We start from the raw sequence: 22,747 nt of genomic DNA, 5'->3' as shown, positions 1-22,747 counted from the left end.
TGCCCACAGTTGGTCAGTTCATCTCATTTCCACACCCCCCGTCCACATACCCCCATGTCTCAGCAACATGGGAAGCAGGGGGCTGAAGCCCGTGTACACCGGGCACCATCGGACATTTAATGTGGAATTTATGAGGGGGTGTATGTCGTTTATCTGAAGTGCCCTGGGGTACACAGCCCTACCAAAGAAAAATACAGTACTCATTTCTGTATAAGAATATATTATTTAAAAGACAGTTTAAAAATAAAAATTCTGTACATTGTCATGAATTCCTTTTGTGTGTGTGTGTGTGTGTGTGTGTGTGTGTGTGTGTGAGTAAAATGGTTCATAGAAAACGTGGTCTTATGGTTTTAGGTGTTGAGAATGGACGTTTCTGTGCACGGGAGTCCCACGGAGCTCCGACCACCCGGTCCAGGAGTGGCTTCTGTGACTCCAAAGCTTCCCTCAGGCACAGTCTGCTGGAAAGAGGAAAAAGACTCTGGGTTTGTTGTTGTTGGAATTGAAACCGAGGAGGCAATATCACAAATGTCACAGAATTACACAGAGAACATTTTAAAATATGAGGTCGTTGGACATATTGTTGGACGGGTTTAGGCAAAATAAAACAATTTTCATCTTCCTTCTGGGCCATTCAAAAATACAATCTGATTTAAAAATTGAGCCAAACCAATGTCATAAAACAATATGTGTACTAACTGTTTAATGAGAAACTGGTTTGTTTTGTAAACCTTCATCTAAAGTACAATAAAAAAAAAAAAAAAGAAAAAAAAATTGAGCCGAAATTTACTGAGCATCTTATGTACAGGCGCTGGGTGGTGGGAATGGTGGACATGCTTGGCTGCTGAGTCCAACACGAGGTGCCTCAGAAGCAAGGCCTGGTGATCCCAGTTCTCCTCTGACACACGTGGGGTCGCCAGGAGTCACAGCTGGCTCAACAGCAATTGGCTGTTTTTTCTGATGTAGCGGACACTATGCTCCCGTGGTGTCACTGTGACGGGTGCAGACGCCGTCAGAAGGGGTGACACCAAAATGACTGTCTATAAAATTTTTGTGTTGTGCTTTTTTTCAGCAGAAATTTATTATTTTTAATAAAAATATCCCTGCAGAGGTCATGGAAGCTCCACAGACACATCCAAACTCCCTGAGGGACTGGACTGCTGGGCTGAGGGCTGTGGGGACCATGGTCTCAGGGGACATCTAGCTCGACTGGCATAACATAGTTTATAAAGAAAATGTTTTACATTCTACTTTGGTAGGAAGCGTCTGGGCTCTTAAAAGCCTGTGAGCAGCCGCCTAAGATACTCCACTGCCCTCACCCCTTAGGAAGTAAGGGAGAATGAAAAAAACTAAAGATACAAGGGAAAGATTAGTCCAAAAGACTGAAAGACCACATCTACCACGGCCTCCACCAGACTGAGTCCAGAACAACTAGATGGTGCCCGGCTACCACCACTGACTGCTCTGACAGGGATCACCACAGAGGGTCCCACACAGAGTTGGAGAAAAATGTAGAACAAAATTCTAACCCCCCCGCAAAAGACCAGACTGACTGGCCTCACAGAGACTGGAGAAACCCTGAGAATATGGCCCCCAGACACCCTGTTAGCTCAGTAATGAAGTCACTCCTGAGGTTCCCCCTTCAGCCAAATATCAGACAGGCCCATAAAACAAGACAAGACTAAAGGGGCACACCAGCCCAGGGACAAGGACTAGAAGGCAGGAGGGAACAGGAAAGCTGGTAATAGGGGACCCAAGTTTGAGAAGGGAGAGTGCGGACGTGTTGTGGGGTTGTTAACCAATGCCCTAAAACAATATGTGTACTAACTGTTTAATGAGAAACTATTCTGTAAAACTTCATCTAAAGTACAATTAAAAAAGAAGAAAAAAAAAATTCCTGCAGTTAGTTGCAACAACAAAAACAGTTTTCGTAAGCCCGGCTTACATGTATCAACATACCTACAAGGCTAAAACTCTATGCTAATTTACTTTTTGAACCTTCTAAGGCACTCTGGCCAGAGCTGTCATCATTACTCAGTTACAAAGACGCTTCAGATCACGTGGTTTCATCTTCACTGGGTTCACGGACACACGCTATTGCCTTTGTTGCTGCCAGTGTTATTAATAGTCGCTGATTTTGTTAAATTTTCTGGTGTTTTAGCTACAATATTTTGGTAATTAGCATGGGGAGGGGTGACACCATGAGTTATCAAAACCGGGTGACACCATGGCTAAAACAACAATACAGTTGTTAGGTGCCATCGAGTTGATCCTGACTCACAGTGACCCATGTGACAGAGTAGAACTGCCCCATTGGGTTTTCTAGGCTGTCATCTTTACAGGAACAGATTGCCAGGCCTTTCTCCCACGTAACTACTGGGTGGCTTTGCGATGCCAACGTTTCTGTTAGCAGCTGAGTGTTTAACTGTTGCGCCACCAGGGCTCCTTAAAAACAGCGACAATAATGATATTGTTACTTCTAGTTTCGAGATTAGGACTCTGACATTCAGCGAGGTTAGGACATTGGAGCATGGCACTCAGCTTGAAATTAGCAAAGCTTGGACTCCAGCTTTGTTGGCCACCAAAGCCTGTCTCTGCTTCTCTTTCAAATCCAGAGACCAGTTTCTCAACCCCTTTGCTGTGAATGCTTTGTAAACTAAGAAGATCTCAAATTATCCTTTAGACTGGTGTATGGTGTTGTTATTGGCTGCTGTCGACCCCGTGCACGACGGAACGAAACGCTGCCGGGTCCTCCGCCTTCCCCATGACTGGCTGTGCATCACTGTTGTGATCCATAGGGTTTTCAACAGCTGATTTTCAGAAGTAGATTGCCAGGTCTTTCTTCCTAGTCTGTCTTAGTCTGGAAGCTCTGCTGAAACGTGTTCAGCATCATAGCAACAAGCAAGCCTCCACTGACGGATATGTAGTGGCTGTGCATGAGATGCAGTGGCTGGGAATCGAACCTGGGTCTCCCGCACAGAAGGCGAGAATTCTACCACGAACTACTACTGACCCACCACTGCCCCCAAAGACCTGTGTATGGTGTAACTTTGTTTCATGGAGGCTAACTGGGCTGCTTTTACATTCCACATGGATTAAATGAATGGCTCATATCAATAAGTACGTTGGAAGAACACGTAAAGCTAGAGAAGCAAATACTTAATTTTTTTGAAGAGCTTTAAGTACTTCCGTTGAACTTAAAAATGTAAAGCACCTTTCCCTATAAATCGTCAAGGATTTCATTTTACTTGGATCCACAATCAATACCCATGGAAGCAGTAGTAAAGAAATCAAAAGACACATTGCATTGGGCAAATCTGCTGCAAAAGATCTCTTTAAAGTATTAAAAAGCAAAGATGTCACTTTAAGGACTAAAGTGAGCCTGACCCAAGCCATGGTATTTTCAATCGCATCACATGCATGTGAAAGCTGGACAATGAATAAGGAAGACCAAAGAAGAATTGATGCCTTTGAATTATGATGTTGGCAAAGAATATTGAATATACCATGAACCGCCAAAAGAACAAACAAATCTGTCTTGGAAGAAGTGCAACCAGAATGCTCCTTAGAAGCAAGGATGGCGAGACTACCTCTCACATACTTTGGACAGGTTGTCAGGAGGGATCAGTCCCTGGAGAAGGACATCATGCTTGGTAAAGTAGAGGGTCAGCAGAAAAGAGGAAGACCCTCAATGAGACGGACTGACACAGTGGCTGCAACAATGGGCTCAAGTACAACGACGATTGTGAGAATCGCGCAGGACTGGGCAGAGTTTTGTTCTGTTGTATGTACGGTCCCTATCAGTCAGAACCGACTCCGTGGCACCTAACAACAATAACAACGTGTATGCTAATTATTGATCTTTTTTCTATCTCTTAACTAAACCATGTCCCCTAGGGAAGCTTCAATTATCACAAGCGAGGAATAAAAGTTTCATTTACTTAAAAATATTCAGTAACTCAGGTTTCCTTCTGTTATGGATTCAATCATGTCCCCCTAAAATATGTGTTGTAAATCCTAAGCCCTGTAGTGGTTATAAGGAGCCCTGGTGGCACAGTGGTAAAACTCAGCTGCTAACAGAAAGGTCGCTGTCTGAACCCACCAGCCACTCTGCAGGAGCAAGATGTGGCAGTCTGCTTCCGTAGAGTTTACAGCCTAGGAAACCCTACGGGGCAGCTCTGCTCTGTCACATGGGGTTGCTATGAGTTGGAATCAACTCAAGGCACACAACAACAATAACATAGTGGTTATAATCCCAGTTGGGAATAGGTTTTCTTTGTTACGTTAATGAACTGTATTCGTGTTGGGTTATGTCTGAAATCAATCCCTTTTGAGGTATAAAAGAGCAGACGAAGCAAGCAGCAAGCAAGCAAGAGATGAGGGAAGACAGGTGCCACACCACAGGAAGATCAATGAGGAGCTCAGGAACACCAGTTGAAAAGAGACAAGGACCTTCCCCCAGAGCAACAGAGAGAGAAAACCTCTGCCTAGAGCCAGCGCCGTGAATTCAGACTTCTAACCTCCTAAAACTATGAGAAAATAAATTTCTGGTGTTAAAGCCACCCACTTGTGGAATTTCTGTTATAGCAGATAACTAAGACATTTTCCTTCCCCAGATTTTGAATACCTTCCCCATTTTAGTCTAAGTTACTGTATGTATCAAGAAACCAACTCAGAAATTGTATTACCTTCAGCTTTTTTGGCATCTTTGTTTTTTTCTCTTGGTTTTTCCGTGTTCCCAGGTGTCAGGCTCTCAGTCTGCTTCTGCAGCTAGGACAGAGTGACCAAAGGCAAAGTCAGGCTCCGGGGAGATAGTAGGTTATCCAGTGCTTGTCTTTTTAAGAGGTTTCTGTTGACTGAGAGGAATCCCTGGGTGGTACAAATGGTTAGCATAGCCGGGTGCTGACTAAAAGGTTGGAGGTTCAAGTCCCCCTAGAGGTGCCTCAGGAGAAAGTCCTGATGACCAACTTCCAGAAGAACCAGCCACTGAAAACCCTATGGGGCACAGTTCTACTCTGACACACATGGGGTCACCATGAGTCGGAATCAACTTGACAGCAACTGGCTTGGGTGGGCCAGGATGTAAAGTCAAGAACAAACACAAGGGTGAGCTTTTCAGAGACTTAGTGCTGTGCACAAGCAACCTTCTCCACATCTGAGGCCTCACCTGAGCGATGACTGTCCTGTGCTGGTGGAAGTCCACACTGGGTCCAATGACCAAGCTACAGGGGACTGGCCATGGTGGCGTGGGGTCTGTCTAAAGGCTGTGCATTTGGACCTCTTGTGTGTCTGTCCTTTCTAGGGGCAGGAGGTGCCTGAGGAGTCTTAGTGTCCCCTCTGTGCAATAGGGCTTAATAGCAGAGGCTTAGCCCTTCCTAGGAGTGGCTCACCGGAGGCTGGGAGAGCCGGAAGCCATCTCAGCGTTGCTGGGAGGGGAGGCCTGGCCAGGCAGATGCCCTCGGGCTTAGGTCTGCTCTCTGCACACTTTGATCTCAGGCTTTTAGAGTTTGAGAGACTGCTCTGTGCGTGAATGTCTGGTGGAGAATCCAGCTAGGAGGGCGGATTGCTGATTGGGTTTTGAATCGGTTTGGAAGCTTGTACTGAGCACTCATGTGACCAGCATCACACACAGCAGGCTGTGAACGGAGTGTGGTGGAGAGACGTGAGGCCGACCTGAGGAAGAGGCAACGCCTGGAACACAGCTCATGGGGCAATGAGGCCAGAAGCGTCAGGAAACCGCAGACAAGAAAGACTCGGGGTGTGTTGTGTAGGGGGGACAAGTAACCAGGAGCCCTGATGGAGAGGGCATTCATTGCGGGTGGGGGTGGAGGTGGGGATCTTGGGGGGGAAGCGTGCAGCTAGTGGGGAGACTGAACTGTCTACATCTGCAGAGAGTTGGGCAGAGGGGATGACAGAAGGGAGGTTGCAGAGGAGGGTCTCAGTTGTCCCACGGGGCAGGAAGCCTGACACAGAGGGTTGCACACACTGGCCTCCTGCCCTGGCCAGACAAGCTCATTGGGGCTGTGGGGACAGACCCCACATCTGCTCTGAGCCTGTGAACTTGACCTTTCTCTGAAAAACTGTCAATCACAACAGTCTCCCCTGATCCAGGAGAAGGGCTCTGCCACTGAGCCAAACAGGGGAGTGCTCCATGGTCCAGGGCCTGGGTGGGTGGCCGCTTTGTCCCCAGGCCCCAAGGTAGCGTCTCTCTTCATTCCTTCACATACACACACACATCTGCCCCCCATAGAACCATATCAGTCTCGGGGCCAGGGAGGGCCAGGGTTCTATACTGTGCTGGTGACCATGATGCTGTCAGGGCGGCTAACGAAACAGAGCTTCTCAGTTAAACCCGAGGCTGTAGGAAGCTACTTGTGGTGGTTGTGATCCCCATTAACGGGTATAGGGCAGCTCAGCCTTTTACTTGGCATGTCTCATTTCGGTTTAGCGTACAGCTGGAATGGGATGTGCCCTTGTCCATAGGGAGTGTTATGGATTAAATTGTGTCCACCCTAAATATGTGTTGGAATCCTAACCTCTATATCTGTGGAGGAAACCCTGGTGGCGTAGCGGTCAAGAGCTACAGCTGTTAACTAGGTCAGTGGTTCGAATCCACTGGGCGCTCCTTGGAAACCCTATGGGGCAGTTCTACTCTGTCCTATAGGGTCGCTATGAGCCGGAATTGACTCGACGACAACGGGTGTTTTTATACCTGTGGATGTGATCCTGTGTGGAAATAGGATTTCCTTTGTGAGGTTAGTGAGTCCATATCAGTGTAGGGTGTGTCTTAAACCTACTCACTTCTGAGATATGAAGAGGGCAGAATAGACACAGAGATACACACATGGGAGAAGGCAGACGTCATGTGGGGATTGTCTACAAGTCAAGAACCAAGGAACGCCTAGGGCTACCGATAATGAAAGAATTGACGTGGCTTAGACTCTGATTTAGATGCCTAGTTTCCAAAACTGTGAAAAAATAAACTCCTGTTCTTTAAAGCCACCCCCTGTTGGTATTTGTGTTACAGCCCCACTGGGTCCCTAGGACAGGGAGTAACCCTCAGCCACGGCACATGCTCAGCATTGCCAAATCTCACAGTCCAGAGCCAGGAATGGGGCGTGCCCACTTTCTGCACACGTTTCACTTTACCTCTTTCACGGTGTCTTCAGTTTGCTTCAGTTCCTCGTAGTGATCTCTGGATTCCCAAAGGGGCTGGAGCATTATTTCTTCAACCATAGGGAAGAGCTACGAGAGAGGGGCAGAGTTGCTTCAACGTTCTATCAGAAAACGTGGGTGTGAACAAGTGTCTGCCCCTCATCACGTGCGTCTCAGTGGGTCAAACAGGAATTCACCCCCATTCAGGCTGCACAGCCTGATCCCCCCCGGGGCCAGAGCCTGCTCAGGTTCCCAGGGAACAGAGGTTCAGGTGCCATTTGGTCAGTTCTACCTCCTGGGACCCATGCGCCCTCTATCCCTGGGTCCTTCTTGGTGGCGAATTTGCAATTTTTCACGTGGGCACCAGCAAAAGCCTCTCCCTTGTCTCTGCCCCACCTTCTAACATGTACACCTCCTCCACTGGTCCCCACTCCCAGACCCTGTGTTGATAAGTGAAGGCCACCCCCCCTGGTGTGGCCTCAGGGTCCCCTGAACCTCTCCCCACCCCCTGCCTTCACCCACAGCTCACACCTGCAGATCTGCACATGGCACTCTCTCCCTTGCAGCTCCCGTCCCGGCTGTCCACCTGGGGAACATTCACCAGCCTTTCGATACTCGGATCTGGTGGTGCCACCTCCCCCTGGCCCTTCCCTGACCCCAAGGATGTGACCTCCCATCCTCTTCCCCTGAGAACCCTGTGTACAGCCCTCTACGCCCATAAGGCTTCCCTGCCTCCTTCTGCAGGCTCCAGGGCCCCATTGCTGAGGTGCACCCCCAGTGATCAGCGTCCCCGGTGACGTGTGGGATGACGGCCACTCACCTTGGTCACAGTTTCAAACATTGGGATCAGAACAAACTTGATGAACCCAATCTGGGCTGTAGCTTTAGTCACTTTGTCCCTGTCCATAAACGGGGCCACAGGAAGCCCTTCCAACTTCTCACGGTCGCTCTGCAGGGAACACAATACCCGTTGCCGTTGAGTCAATTCTGACTCATAGTGACCCTAGTGGACCGTGTAGAACTACCCCGTAGAGTTTCCAAGGAGTGTCTGGCTGGTGGCTTTGAACCGCTGACCTTTTGGTTAGCAGCCGAACACCTAACCACTGTGCCAACAGGGCTGTGGGGGAGATAATAGATGGCGATATTAGAAAAAGGAATGCCAAGGGAGTCTGGAGAACACTGAGGATCATTGTTCTCAGAGGAAGAAAGATTTGCTAATTAACCAACAATCAACCAAGCCAAAAAAAAAAAAAAAAAAAACAGTTGCCATCGAGCTGACCCCTACTCATGGCGACCCCATGTGTGTCAGAGTACAGCTGTGCTCCATGGGGTTTCCAAGCGCCTTTCTGATCACTAGAACTTTCTTCCAAGGTGTCTCTGGGTGGCCTGGAACCGTCAACTTTTGGGTTAGCAGGTGAGCATATTAACCGTTTGCACCATCCCACCAAACCATGTTATACTCCTATTAATGAGAACGAGGAAGGGTGGCAGCATCTTAAGTGCTGAGCAGAGCATTTGCTGGGCACGCATGGGCAGTGTGGGAGGACGTGCTGAGGGCAGGCGCCGTTGGTTACATGTGTCACATGCCGCTCTGCAGCAGAGGCAGCCTGCAGAGCCCTGTCTGGCTTGATCAGGCTGTTGTACTGCATGGTTTCTTGTCTTTTCCATTATTTTCCATTTTAGGCTGACTTCAGGTTTTGTATGTCTCAGCTCTTCCCCGTGGCTATAATACCGTAATAGAGATAATAGCTAGAGAGAGCAGGGGCGAGGTCCTGCGAAAGGGTGAGACTGCAGGGAGTGGCTGTGAACAGGGAGGGGAGGAAGCAGCCACTGGTCACCATAAGGGCAGGGAGAAGAGGGTTCTGAGTGTGCCCGTGTATGCATACGTGCAAGTGTGCATACATGTGAGTATGTGTGCACATGGGTACTCAGGTGTATGTGTGTATACACATGCATGTATATGTGTGCATATGTGCATAGGTCCTTCATCCTACCCATCCCTCGGGGCCCATTCCTGCCTCCACAGTCCTTGCTTTTGACTTTAAGGCAGTTTGCTCGACAAGTTCGCCCCTAATAGTGGCTCGATGAGTGGCCACAATGGCAGTTTCACATCAGCTTTTTGGGCTTATCGCTGCCTTTGATGTCCCCAATTACAGCTCATTTCATTTCCGATGTACACCTGTTCAGAAACTGAAGAGTTTCTGGAGGCTGCAGAGCCTGTCCACTGCCAAATACGCTGTCCATCTTGGCACAGCCCTTCAAATGTGAGGCTTCGTGAAATGGGTGTAGTGAGAGCAATACGAGGTTAGAAGATGTCGCAGCGCTCTTACCTGCATAAAGTACTCTTCTAATAAGCAGTCCACCCAGGGTTCGGCCACTTCCATCGGACGGACCTCGTTAGAGATATCACAGCACTTGATCAGAATCACCTTCAGCTGAAAAGACGGTCTGGCATTAGGCCCTGGACCACGTGATGTAACCCAACGCTGCTGGCCCTGTTTGTCTGGGCCTGACGGCAGAGACAGGAGCCGGTGGAGGCTCTCGGTGCTGGGCCAGGTGTGGCTGTGCTTTGCCGCCGAGAGAAGCTGTGTTCTCGCTGCCACGGCACCAGCATTGCCCTCTGCGGCGGGCACCCCTGCATCCGCACTGGGATCCTCAGCCTCCCCGGGGACGATGGAAGCACCCCACACCTCCAGAGTGTCAGCGCCTTTTTCTGGAGGGGGTTTGAGTAGTTTGGAAAAGTCTGTTCAATGCACAGACATTTTGTAGCACAAACTATAAATCATAAAGTTCAAAAAGATCTTGACTGTTGGGGATACATGAAAAACATATAACAAAACCATCGTTCAAAGGCCTAGGTTAAAAAAGAGTCTTAAAAGAAATGCAGTGGGTTCGGTCGTACAAGGCCCCTGAGTGATACAGTGATGTGTCAGAGACTAAAGGTGAGGAAGGGGACCCTCACTTGGAGGACGGTCAGGGCACCTGCATTGGCACTCCCTCATCCCCAGTAGAAATGGCACCACTCCACTGACCTGGGGGGCGTCCACTGGCAGGATTGCCATTCCGTCCACCTCTCCAGCCTGGAGTGAGGCATTTACACAGATGCCGGAGGTGGCGTTGGCTTCTGCCTTCTGCTGCCAAACCTGTGTCGCCCTGTGTCTGATGAGCCTCTCTGGCCCAGGTCACCATCCTGGTGGAAGCCCCCCCTTCCCTGCTTTCACAGGAAAGCCCACTTTATTCTCAGGGAAGCAGAGCAAGGTGAATGGCTCTCACCTGTTTCTCTCCCTCAAAACTGGGAGGGAAGAATGAGTGAGGGGGCCCAACCTAGGGGCCTTCCCAGTAAGGGCTGTGGCCTTGGAAACCAGCTTTACTGACACCTCGCTCTAAAATCAGGCCCAAAATTTTGGTGTCTTAGTCTCCAGTCTCAGCTGGGTGGTCTGACTCTCACTCGGACAGCCCCCAAAAGAGGTCAAGCAAACCTACTTACCAGGGTCATATGTTCCTCATTGCTGTAGTCAAAATTCTTCATTTTTTCTTTGAAAGAATCCATGATTTCTGCATGCCTTGCCATGTCAGTGGCCAAGATCAGTGTAATTATTCCCTGAAGAATAAAAGAGCAAAGTGTTGGCGCTACAAATAACCTCAATAATTATTTAACCTGCACCTGCTGTGTACAAACCCTCTGCATTCATCATTTCATTTGGCCCTCACATCAACTCTGCGTGTGTCCAAGAATCAGTCCTGATTTTACAGACAAGGAAACTGAGGCTTGAGGAGGTTGAAGGACTTGCCCAGGTGCAGTTGGGGAGTGGAAGGCTGGAGTTTCAAACCTGGATTTGGCGTGACCAATGTCCACATGTGACTTGAGACCCCGTATGCTGGATCCTCAGAGAGGAGGGAGCCACATCCATGGGCTGCTGGGAGCTATTAACTTGTAGGCTGGCTTGTTGTTAGCTGCTGTGGAGTTGGCCCTTGACTCATGGTGACCCCATTCGCAATGAAATGAACTGCTGCCCAGTCCTGCACTATCCTCGTGATCGGTTGCAGATTGGACTGTTATGATCCATAGGGTTTTCATGGGCTGATTTTTAAAAGCAGAACACCAGGCTTTTCTTCCTAGTCCGTTTTAGTCTGGAAGCTCCGCTGAAATCTGTTCAACATCATAGCAACACGCAGGCCTCCACAACAGATGAGTGGTAGCTGCATGTGAGGTGCCTTGGCCGGGAGTCAAATCTGGGTCTCCAGCATGAAAGGCGAGAATTCTCCACCGAACCATCGCTCTTCATGCAGAGTGGTTTAGCATTGTGCTCACTCGTGAAACTAGCAGATTTTGGCGGAGGACAAAAGTTTCCCCCGGATTTAATAATCTAGGTACATGGTTCATTCCTCCCAGATCTTGTTGGAGGTCAAGGATGAATTTTCTAAGAGTATTTTTTCTATTATCTAATCTATATGTGGTTATATGTATACATGTTGCTTGAGAATGATCAAAGTCAGAATATATTTAATAGCATTCTCCATTAACCAATGTATAAATAATAATGAAATGAGTTTTTTTTTTTAAATGTTAAGCATTTCATTACCTTTTTAACAAAATATTGATTTAGGAGAGGTAGCATAATTCAAAGCCATGGCTACCCATCTGTGTATACACCCATTCATCATCCACCCATCTGTCCATCCGTCCATCCGTCCATCCACCCATCCACCCATCCATCCATCCTTTCATCTATCTATCCATTTATTCCACAAATATTTAGAGAACACACTTCTTTTCCAGATATGTTCCACTTCTCAAAAATAGAAAATAAAACCACAAGCATCGAATATAAAACCCAAATCAGACAACATAAAAAACAAAAACAAGAACCCATTGCTGTTCGGATTCCGACTCATAGTGACCCTATAGGACAGAGTAGACCTGCCCCATAGGATTTCCGAGGGGCACCTGGTAGATTCAAACTGCTGACCTTTTGGTTGGCAGCTAAAGTCTTAGCCACTATGCCACCGAGGTTTCCAACCAGCCAACACAACAACAACTGTATTCAGGGATGGATCACTGGCATTTTAAATTATACAATTTGTCTGTAGAGATTTCACGTCGTATCAGTGAAGTATTTATTCAGTTATCTCTCAAAATCTTCAGAGACAAAAGCATATTTTAAAAAATTGGAACAACTGATTTTATACTGAGAAGAAAGCCTTATTTTACATTTCAGTAAAATGTTTGAAGCAGGACAACCATTGTCTGCCCATGGTGGCTGGTATGAAGAGGTGCCATCTGTAGGGTGGCTATTCCTCTAATCAGGCACCTTGCTTCTTTTCCAGGTCGCTGCTCTGACACCTTTTGGGGCGAGTCATGCATGAAGGGGCGTGCAGCTTGCCCTGCTTCTCCAGGTCCTCTTCCTGGAGGACTTTTCACTGGGCAGCCACTAGGGGCAGCAGGGGCCGATGCCATATTCTCTATGGTTTGCACCTTCACCCACTTCAGAAAAGGAGGTGCAACCGCTAATCATAACAACACATGGCACATGCTTGCCAGGTGGTTCCATAAACATGTCAGAGAGGCCAGAAGGCCTGTAGATAAAGAGGAGATAATTGTACCAGGAACTTGTGATTCAAAAGGGCTATAATTGAGTACTACATTTAGCTTTGAACTTCCTGGAAGTGTGGGAAACAATGGTTTATGAGGCTGTCGCTCTCTGATAAAGTGGAGCTTATCAGTTCTCCAGCAGGGAGATGAGTGTTTTCCTGGCACTGGAATCTAAGAGACTTTACCAGGTGCATCTTGAAGGAAAGCCATAAGACACAGTGTGGACAAGATTTTCAGCTGTGCGATGGTAGAACATGGCTCCTCAAAGAGATGGAAGATGGTTCCTTGTCTTAGTTTCTTGTGGCTACCATAAAAAATGACCACGTCCTGATGGGTTACAACAACACAAATTTATTCTCTCGCAGTTCTAGAGACCAGAAGTCCAAAATCAAAACAATGGCGGAGCTGACTCTTTCTGGGGGCTCTGAGGGAGAATCTGCTCCACGCCTCTTCCAGCTTCTGATAGCTCCAGGTGTTCTTTGGCTTGTGGTTGCATTCCTCCAGTCTCTACCTCCATCTTCATGTGGACTTCTCATGCATCTGTGTCTTCTCCTTTCTGTCTCTTCTAAGGGTCTTGTCATTGGACTCAAACTCCACCTGGGTAAGCCAGGATGAGCTCCTCATGCCAGGATCCTTCACTTACATCTGCAAAGACCTTTTTTTCCAAATAAGGTTCCATTCACAGGTTATGAGGGTCAGGAGGTGGACATAGCTTTTTTGGGGGGGGCCGCTACTCAACCCACTACACTCCTTAAAGAGATCACTCTGATATTTTCCCTCCCCTAAAAATGGCAGCAGGTGGGATGCTGAATTCAATGAGGACATCCTGTGCAGAAGGGTGACATTATTTTTGGTGAGTTGGAAGTGTTTGCCTCAGGACAGGTGATAGTTCTGCAAAATAATCTTCCTCTTGGGCAGGTGCCCTCCTCTCTTCCTCCTGGCAACGTGTTCCAATAAGAGGGAAGCTCCCTTATCTGAAGTGGGTGGCAGGGTACACTGGACCATGGGGTGGCAGGAGACAGAGGCTGGGGCTTAGGGAGCAGTGGTGAGGGCTCTGCTAGGTTGGAGGCTGTGGACTGCGTCTTCCCAGCCTGCCACGTACACACTGTGCTCCCTTAGGTGAGTTACTTAACCTTGTAAGCCTCAGTTTCCTTGGTTGCAAAATGGAGATAGGGCTTACCTTGAAGGGTGTTGTGAGGGTTAAATTAAACAGTGGATTTGAAGTGCGTGTCAACAGGATACTATCTAGGCACATCAAAGGGGACATCTCTTCTTGGGGCTCCACTATGGCCAGCAGCTTCTCCAGTTACCGGAGAGCGGGGTTCTGCTCTGTGGTTGTGCTTTCTGTCCTTTCCCATCCCCGAATGCCCTCCCCTAGCCGGCTCTGCAGCCAGGAGGCCCTCGTTACCACAGACCTGTCTGATCTGCCTGAACTCGTCTGGCTGTACATTGGAGAAGATGTTGCACTCAGGCTGGGCGAGGATCTGGAAAGCCACGGCACAGTGGTGGTTCTCTAGGGGTGAGATGTCGTTGTAGCGGACGGCCAACTCTGTGCGTGCATTGATCTGGTACCTGGAGATGCAGAAGAGATCCAAGGGAGGTCATGGGGACCCTGGCACCCACACTCAGAGGTGCGGCTGGCAGGGGAACTACTCTGAGTGTATAAGTGGTGCCTGTAGCGTACAAGACAAGTCACAATGGGGCTGAAGAAACAGACCGTAGTCTGCACCTGCCAGGAACTCATGTCTCATGTTCTTCCTCCCTCCGATAGCCAGAGTGTCCTTTAAAAGGAAAGGAAGAAGGGAAAGAAGGAAGGAAGGAAGGGAGGAAGAGAGGGAGGGAGGAAGGGAGGGAGGGAGGAAGGGAGGGAGGGAGGAAGAGAGGGAGGGCGGGAGGAAGAAAAACAAAAAGAAAGAAAAAGCAAAAATGATGTACGCACGTGTTGTTGTATCCTGGATGATCCAAATCATGGCAGATGGCTGCAGTCATCAGGATCAGGATGTCCATCTGGGAAAACTTCTCCTGGATGGGAAAAAATAGTTTAGGTTTCTGCCCTCTTTACTGTGGGGGTGTAGAATGGTTGGGAGGGGGTTGGAGTTGGTGGGCACTGAGGGAAACGGGTGATATGGGCAGGACGAAGCTTCTTCCAGCCATCATGGGCCTCTCAGCCTGTGGGAGAGAACGCACCTGTTCCCTGGGGTGCCTGAGGAGGTGGTCCACCTGCTCATTTAATTGTAGGAGTGACCTCAGTGCTGGCAAAGCTGAGGCCTGGAGCAGGTAGCTTCCCTGGCCGGTGGCGCGGGCTGCTGGGGAGTAAGGGCAGCAGGCTGGGTGGTGACTGGTGGCAGTGGGGGACCCACGCGAAGACCCACCTGGAGACCACAGAGCCAGACCATGCTGTACATCATCTGGGTCACGCAGAAGCAGTGCCGGAAGTTGTGGAACGGGTTGTTTCTGTAGTTGTCTTGCACACAGAGCTGCGGGAGACACCGAGGTCAGATGCCTGTTCCCAGGCTGCCCTCCACCCACAGCGGCTCAGGACGCAAGTTCTCCCTTGGTTCCCACTGGGACTGACTGCTTCAAGGCTCTCCAGCATGTCCCTGCGTGAACCTGTGGCCAGTGGTATTCCTGGGCTCGCCAAGCGTAAGGGGATGGTGACCCAGGAAGGCCACATGTGGCCGCGGAAGGCAGGTGTGGGGATAGCCCTTCCCTGGGTTTCCACCTAGGGCCTCACAGGTGAGGTGTGCCTGGGGGTGTGTGAGGAGGCACTTGGGGACATGAAGCTGGAGCTGGGGGGATGGAATGTGAGGGGCTCTGGGTCCCCAATCATTGTGAAACCACTTTGATAAGTTTTTAATATTTGGCTCTAAGCAATGTTTTACTGTAAAAAGAGATCTCCTGCTACAAACACACATATGCACACATATACACACGCACATACATGCGCACAATATATATACAAGTACATGCACACACAATGCCTACGCACACATGCACACACACATACTCATAAACCTACATGCGTGTAGACATGAGTACACACGCGCACATGAAGAGGTGTACACACACACTGCTGCTTTGGAGCACATCGTTTCACTAGTCCCTCCTGGTTCCTATTTCTTTCTCATCAGGGCAGAAGCCTGGGAGGTAGAGAATGTTTTGGTGGAAGCACAGACAGGGAGGGGCGCTGTCCTCCTGGGGCGCCCATGGGAACGTCCCCTCCATCCGCAGGCAGCCCAGGGCCCCCAGGAAGGCGCAGACAGTCAGCAGTCAGCTCTCTTGTAACTCAAGGAGCCTGTGTTCCGGAAGGCTAGCAGAGGGTCTGGCACTTACCAACCACCTCTTCAGGGTGACGGGGCTGATGCTGAAGTCTCTGACCAGGCCGAGGTCATGGTACATGTGTTCTAAGCAGCTCAGCATCTAGGACAACAGGGAGGGATGCTTGACAGAGGGAGCAGTTAAGCTCAGCCCCTGCCCTGTCCTGCTTCATTCCCAGGTCCTGGGAAGGCCATAATGAGCTCAAGCCCTGGTGGCTTCTCCCAGGCCAGTCCCCTTCCCAGAGGCTCCTCCTGAGTGCAGAGGGGGGCTGGAAAGGCTTGGGAGAAGACCCTGTTTTTGGGGTGTTATAAGAGCACCTGGGAAGGATGTGGGGGTTTGAAGGAGCAGTCAGGATCTTCTAGGATCGAAGAGCCAGATCAGAAGTCAATGAGAATTCATTGCGAGAAGCGACAGAGATTGGATGAGAAGGTGCACTCTACCTGCCAGTGACCACATCAAAATGATTGTACTTGTTTCTACACATGAAAACCACTCCCTGTCTGTCACTTGGTCCTACTGTTGTGGCTTGCATGTTGCTGCGATGCTGGATGCTATGCCACTGGTATTTCAAATGCCAGCAGGGCACCCATGGTGGACAGGTTTCAGTGGAGCTTCCAGACTAAGAAAGACTAGGAAGAAAGGCCTGGGGATCTACTTCTGGAAATCAGCCAGTGAAAACTTTACGGATACTAATAAAACATTGTCCGATATAGTGCTGGAAGACGAATCCCCTACCTTGGAAGTCGCTCAAAATTCACAGTGGCCAAAACAATGGACTCGAGCATACCAACAATTGTGAATATGGCACAAGACCGGGCAATGTTTTGTTCTATTGTACATAAGGTTACCATGAGTCGGAGCCGCCTTGAGGTCAACTAACAATAACAAACATGCAAAAAACAATCTCAGAGGACCAAGGCCACGGCGTAAAGTTCTAGACACCACCTAATACAGACCTGGAGCTGGATGTCTTCAATTGCCTAAGTTGTCCTTACCATTAGCTGCTGCGGAGTTGACCCCTGACTCATGGCGGCCCCGTGTGCTACAGAGTAGAAGCGCTTCAAAGAGTTTGAGACTAGAGATCAAAAGAGCTTTGATGACTGGCATCTAGACATGCTTAGCTATGTTCCCAGGAGGGCCTGAGGCGCTTTTTACTGTCTTCATGTCTTCATTGCGGAGTCCTGAAGGTGACCCTCTGTTTGGGTGAGCTCTGCCTCTCAAGCCTTATTTCATGGAACTGATTTCTATAGAAGTCAGTGCTCAAGCTGAAATGGATTTTGTTTTTAGTCCCAAGGAGGCTTTACTGTCATTGTTGAGATCTACTTAAATATAGCTCAGAGCTTTGGGGCAAACTGAGCAGGAAAGGAAAAGATTAAGTGATTGAAAAAATAATAACAAAATATGAACTTGACAAGAGTGGTTATAGCTTTTTGGGAAAAGCAGGTCTTAGAGAGCCTAGGGATGTAGGGGCTCTGCAAAATGAGGACAGCTCAGTGTTCCTGGGGCCTGTGGCACGACAACTGAGCAGCCCCACTGGCCAAGTGCTCCCCAGCACAGGGCCAGTCTACCCGTGTCCTGCCTTCCAGCCATCCCCAGCTGCCCTGATGCCCATCAGAGGCAACGGGCTGTTGCCTTGGAGCCTGGTCTTCACAAAAGGACGTGCAACCCAGACTCCATCCTTACTTGTTACAGAATGTGAGAACTGGAAACGCTGTAAGTCAGCTGATATTTTGTAGACCCTATAATCAAGGCATTGATGAATCGGCTGCAAAAGCAGAGAATCCTTTGGTATTGTAAAGAATTCAACTAGGTATCACCTTAGACGCAGGCTACTATTGGGATTTCACCTAGCGAATTTCCTTGCAGCATGCTCTAACCACACACTTGTCTTCCTCGAGGGGAGAGTGCCTATGCAGACTGGATAATGCCCCCTGGCAGAAGGCTCGGAGAATGGTGGCCCTTGCAGGAACCCCTTACAGAGTGGTAGGAATGGTAGGCGGGCTTGACCTAGAGGCTAGGAGGGCTGGCTGCTGGCCAGCTGCTGCCTGGGTCCCCCTAGCTTTGCGTGTGACATGCATGCCTGGCTGGGGACCCACTGTCCAGAGTTGCTGGTCCCCCTACTGTCCAGATGCTGGCCCTCAGGACCTGTTATGGATTGAGTTGTGTCCCTCAAGAAAGATTTGTTAAAGTCCTAACCCCAGTACCTCTGAACATGACCTTGTTTGGAAATAGAGTCTTTGAAGACCTTACAAGGTTAACAAGATCACATAAGAGCAGGGTGGGTCCCTAATCCCTTCTGAGTGGTATCTCATAAAAGAGAAGAGATGCAGAGAGAGGCACACACAGGGAGAAGGCACCACGTGAGAAGCTGCAAGCCAATGGGGCAAAACCCTCACCTTCCGCGACTGTCAGAGCTGTCACTGCTGCTGCTCTTGCCAAAGAGAGAGGGCCGGGGGCAACCTGTCTGCGTTGCTTTGTTATGGAAAAACTGCGAGGCGTCCTTAGATTTTTGTGTGTTGAAAATAGCTAGGCCTGATGGCCATGATGGACTTTGTATTTTCTTGGGGCTCAGAAAGAAAGGAGTCTGTCTCAGTCTGGCAGCTCTGTTGAAACCTGTTCAGCATCACAGCAACACAGGAGCCTCCACTGACAGACAGGTGATGGCTGCGCACGAGGTGTCCTGGCTGGGAATCGAACCCAGGGCTCCCGCATGGAAGGCAAGAGTTCTATCTCTGAGTCATCACTGCCCCTGCATTAGGTAATTAGGGTAAACCCCAAAAGTCTCCATTTTTGTGTTTTTAAAAAAATGTTTTATTGTGTCTTAGGTGAAAGTTTACAATGCAAATTAGTTTTTTATTCAAAAACTTTATACACAAATTGTGACATTAATTGTAATCCCCGAAATGTGTCAGCACTCTTCCCCTTTCCCTTTCCAACCTGGCCTCTCTGTGTCCATCTAGCCAGGTTTCCTGTCCCTTCCTGCCTTCTCACCTTTGCTTTCAGGCATTTGGTCTCTCATAAAACCCAAAAAAACCAAACCCATTGCCGCTGAATCGATTCCGAATCATAGCAACCCTATAGGACAGAGTAGAACTGCCCATACCATTTCTAAGGAGTGCCTGGTAGATTTGAACTGTCGACCTTTTGATTAGCATCGTAGCTCTTAACCACTACATCACCAGGGTTTCCCTGGTCTCTTATACTTTATTGAATTAAGAAGGACCACCCTACCCTGTGTTATTGTTTGTTTTACAGGCCTGTCTAATTTTTGGCTGAAATATGGACTTCGGGAGTGGCTTCAGTTCTGAGTTAGCAAGACATCTGGGGGCCGTGGTCTCAAGGGTTCCTCTAATCTCTCTCAGACCAGTAAGTCTGGTCTTCTTTTGTGAATTTGAACTTTGTTCTAAAATTTTCTTCCCGCTGTGCCCAGGGCCCTCTATGGTGATCCCCATCAGAGCGGTTGGGGGTGGTAGTCAGGTACCATCTAGTTCTTCCGGGCTCAGGCTAGTGAAGACTGTGGGTCATGTGGTCCATTAGTCCTTTGGACTAATATTTTCCTTGTGTCTTTAGTTTTCTTCATTCTCCTTTGCTCTGAACATGCTGGGACCAATACATGTATCTTAGATGGCCACTCACAAGCTTTTAAGATCCCAGATGCTACTCACCAAAGTGGGATGTAGACCATTTTCTTTATGAACTATGTTATGCCAATTGACCTAGATGTCCCCCAAGACGATGGTCGTCAGTGCTTAGCCCCAGTAACTTAGGCCCTCGAGATGTGTGGATGTGTCTAAGAAGCTTCTATAACTTTGCCTTGGTCAAGTTGTGCTGGCTTCCCCTATAATTACTGTGTATTGTCTTTCCCTTCACCAAAGATAACACTTGTCTACTATCGGTTGGTTTACCATCTAGTTAGCGATTTCCCCTCCCTGACCTTCCCCTCCCTCGTAATCATCATAGATTGTTTCTTTCTGTGTAAACCTTTTCTTGGGCTTTTATAATAGTGGTTTCATACAATATTTGTCCTTTTGTGACTGACTTATTTCACTCAGCATAATGCCCTTCAGATTTATCCATGTTGTAAGATGTTTCGAGGATTCATCATTGTTCTTCATTATTGAGTAGTATTCCATTGTGCATATTTACCATGGTTTGTTCAGCCATTCATACGTTGATGGACACTTAGGTTGTTTCCCTCTTTTTGCTATTGTGAACAATGCTGCAGTGAACATAGGTGTACATGTGTCTATTTATGTGACAGCTATTATTTCTCTAGGATATATTTCTAGGAGTGGGATTGCTGGATCATATAGTATTTTTATTTCTAGCTTTTTAAGGAGGTGCCATATAGTTTTCTATAGTGGTTGTACCATTTTACATTCCCACCCAGCAGTGCATAAGAGTTCCAATCTCCCCACAACCTCTCCAACATTTGTTATTTTCTGGTTTTTTTTTTTTTTATGCCAGTAAATGTCAGGATAAGATGGTATCTCACCATAGTTCTGATGTTGCATTTCTCTTATGGCTGGTACCATTTTTGCATTTTCTCAGAAAAAAGGGAATTTTAAAATATTGCTGCAAAAAGGGGCTCACCATTCCCTAAGTTTGCACACATATTTATTCCTATGTTTCTTTTGATCTGGTTACGACATAGCCACCTGGGCCTTGCCACTGCTGAGAACCACTTCTCAGCAGAACATTCTGATTTAAGCCTCTTTCTTGAGGAAATGTTTGCTCCGAAGCATTAGAGTTTCGTGTTCTGTGTTTTCTTCTTCCACCTGTTGGCACAGCACCTGGCTGGCTCAGCAGGGTTGAGTTTGGGTGTACAACCAACAGCTGACCCCTGTGAAACCCAGGAGAATGTTCTGTCTCCAGGGCCCTCCCAAGCCTACACAGTGTAAGTCTGAGCTAAAAGCTGGAGAGTCAAGTTTTTTTTTTTTTTTTTCTTTTTAAAAGAATATAAAGGAGAAAGCACCAAGGAAGAAGAACAAGGGGCACGCTGGAGAGGACAAATTCATCATTCCCCACTAGCATTCCAGCCTTCCCAAATAACTTCTGGTGAGGACTGAAGCCAATCACCCCCAGGGATGCTCCCCACTTACCTCGTTGGGCTCCCAAAGCCAGACATCAAAGGTTGGCTTCCGTAGAGCATCAATGGTCTCGGGAGACAGCAGGTACTAGAAAGGAGAAGAGTCCGGTGTTAATGGGGAACCTGTGGGCTTTTGTCTCTGGGACAAAGGCTGGTGGCCTTGGACACGTGCAGTGGCATTTCCTCCACTTTCTTTTTGTTCTCCTTTCAAAAATACCTGCATCCAGACCAAAGCCTGTGTTCTATAAGGATTCTGGAAAGGGCAAAGCCATCGGGACAGAAGTCCAATCAGGGGTTGCCAGGAGCTGGGTGAAAGAGAAGGAAAGGAATAGCAAAGGGGCCTGAGGGAGCTTGTGGAGGGATGGGAATGTTTCATGTCGATTATGGCAGAGATTCCATAACTCTCTCTCTCTGTATATATATACTAGTCGCTGTTGAGTCAGTTCCGACTCATAACAACCCCTTGTGGGTCAGAGTAAAACTGTGCTCTATGGGGTTTTCAATGGCTGGTTTTTCCGAAGTAGATCACCAAGCCTTTCTTCTGCGGTGTCTCTGGGTGGACTCTAACTTCCAAACTTTCAGTTAGCAGCCAAGTGCAGTAACTGTCAGCACCACCCTGGGACTCCATGTGACTATATAAATTGGTCAAAATTCACAGTATTCTTCACCTAGAAAAGATGAATTTTACTGCCTGTAAATTATATCTCAGTTGATCTGAGGGTTATGGGTTATTGTTAAACTGGTTAGCATCGTGTCCCACCCATAACCATTCTTAACTAGCTTTACCTTAACGGAAGCCAGGTAGCAGAGTGGTTAAGAGCTCGGCTGCTAACAGAAAGGTTGGCAGTTCAAATCCACCAGCTGCTCCTTGGAAATCCTATGGGGCAGTTCTACCCTGTCCTATAGGGTCGCTATGACTCAGAATCAATTTTACAGCAATGGGTTTGATTTTTGGTTTGGAAATTAGATCTCAGCAAACCTGACTTTAAAAAACGCAATTATGTGAATTCAAGAAAAAGAAAACCACTTGGCATACATTCAAATACCGGCTATGGAGCTATTTTGAGTTTCTGTCTTTGGTAACCTGTCACTGGTCCTGGCTGTGAGCTGACAGCACGGCTGGCTGATGGGGCTGAAGCCCGAGGCTGGTTGCGTGGACACCACAGTTTATGTTAAATTGTCATAAAAAGCACAAGGCTGCAGTTTTAGACAGGAGACAATGGCAGCATTGGAAATCAGATGCAGTCTTCTTCTAGGTCTCTTTGTTTGTTTTTTACAAAAGCGCTGCTATGGAGGACTGACCCTTTTATTTTGGACCTAGGCTGTGCACTATGATTCCCTGGGGCAGGATCATGAGAGAGTTGGGTCAGATTTTCTTACAGAAAAGGGCACCAGTCTCCTCCTGAAGACCTCAGACAAGGTTTAGCAGGCTGTTTGGAGCCGAGCAGGCAGGAGTGCTGACGAATGGGCACAGTGGCTGACAGGGGGTCCCAGAGGCTCTTTGCTGCCGGCTTGGACTGCAGGCAGTGGGAGAATCACCTTGTTCATGGCGTCCATTTCTTTCATCTGTGGGACTGGTACCACTGCAGGTCACA

At 48.3% G+C, this 22,747-nt stretch overlaps 1 protein-coding gene across 2 annotated transcripts in view; it reads right to left on the bottom strand.

Annotated features, from left to right (window-relative positions):
• Positions 1 to 395: 395 nt before the first annotated feature.
• PDE9A (phosphodiesterase 9A) overlaps positions 396 to 22,747 on the bottom strand; it is a 55,918-nt gene continuing 33,566 nt past the window's right edge. Inside the window, exons 3-13 of one of the 2 annotated variants that reach the window (XM_064279506.1) lie at positions 21,166 to 21,240; positions 16,079 to 16,165; positions 15,118 to 15,222; positions 14,685 to 14,767; positions 14,161 to 14,317; positions 10,640 to 10,753; positions 9,483 to 9,587; positions 7,973 to 8,101; positions 7,147 to 7,242; positions 4,686 to 4,767; positions 396 to 458 (exon numbers count right to left, since the gene is read on the bottom strand). In XM_064279506.1, the coding sequence (XP_064135576.1) occupies positions 445 to 458; positions 4,686 to 4,767; positions 7,147 to 7,242; positions 7,973 to 8,101; positions 9,483 to 9,587; positions 10,640 to 10,753; positions 14,161 to 14,317; positions 14,685 to 14,767; positions 15,118 to 15,222; positions 16,079 to 16,165; positions 21,166 to 21,240 (1,047 nt within the window). In that variant the 3' untranslated portion in view covers positions 396 to 444. Of the gene's footprint in view, positions 459 to 4,305; positions 4,768 to 7,146; positions 7,243 to 7,972; positions 8,102 to 9,482; positions 9,588 to 10,639; positions 10,754 to 14,160; positions 14,318 to 14,684; positions 14,768 to 15,117; positions 15,223 to 16,078; positions 16,166 to 21,165; positions 21,241 to 22,747 lie in introns of those variants that run through there. The other variant, XM_023559135.2, reaches the window with a different exon arrangement.

Source organism: Loxodonta africana, chromosome 2 (assembly GCF_030014295.1).
Source record: "Loxodonta africana isolate mLoxAfr1 chromosome 2, mLoxAfr1.hap2, whole genome shotgun sequence".
Taxonomy (NCBI): Eukaryota; Metazoa; Chordata; class Mammalia; order Proboscidea; family Elephantidae; genus Loxodonta; species Loxodonta africana.
Note: the sequence above shows the minus strand (reverse complement) of the source record. Positions and strands in the feature narration are given on the sequence as shown.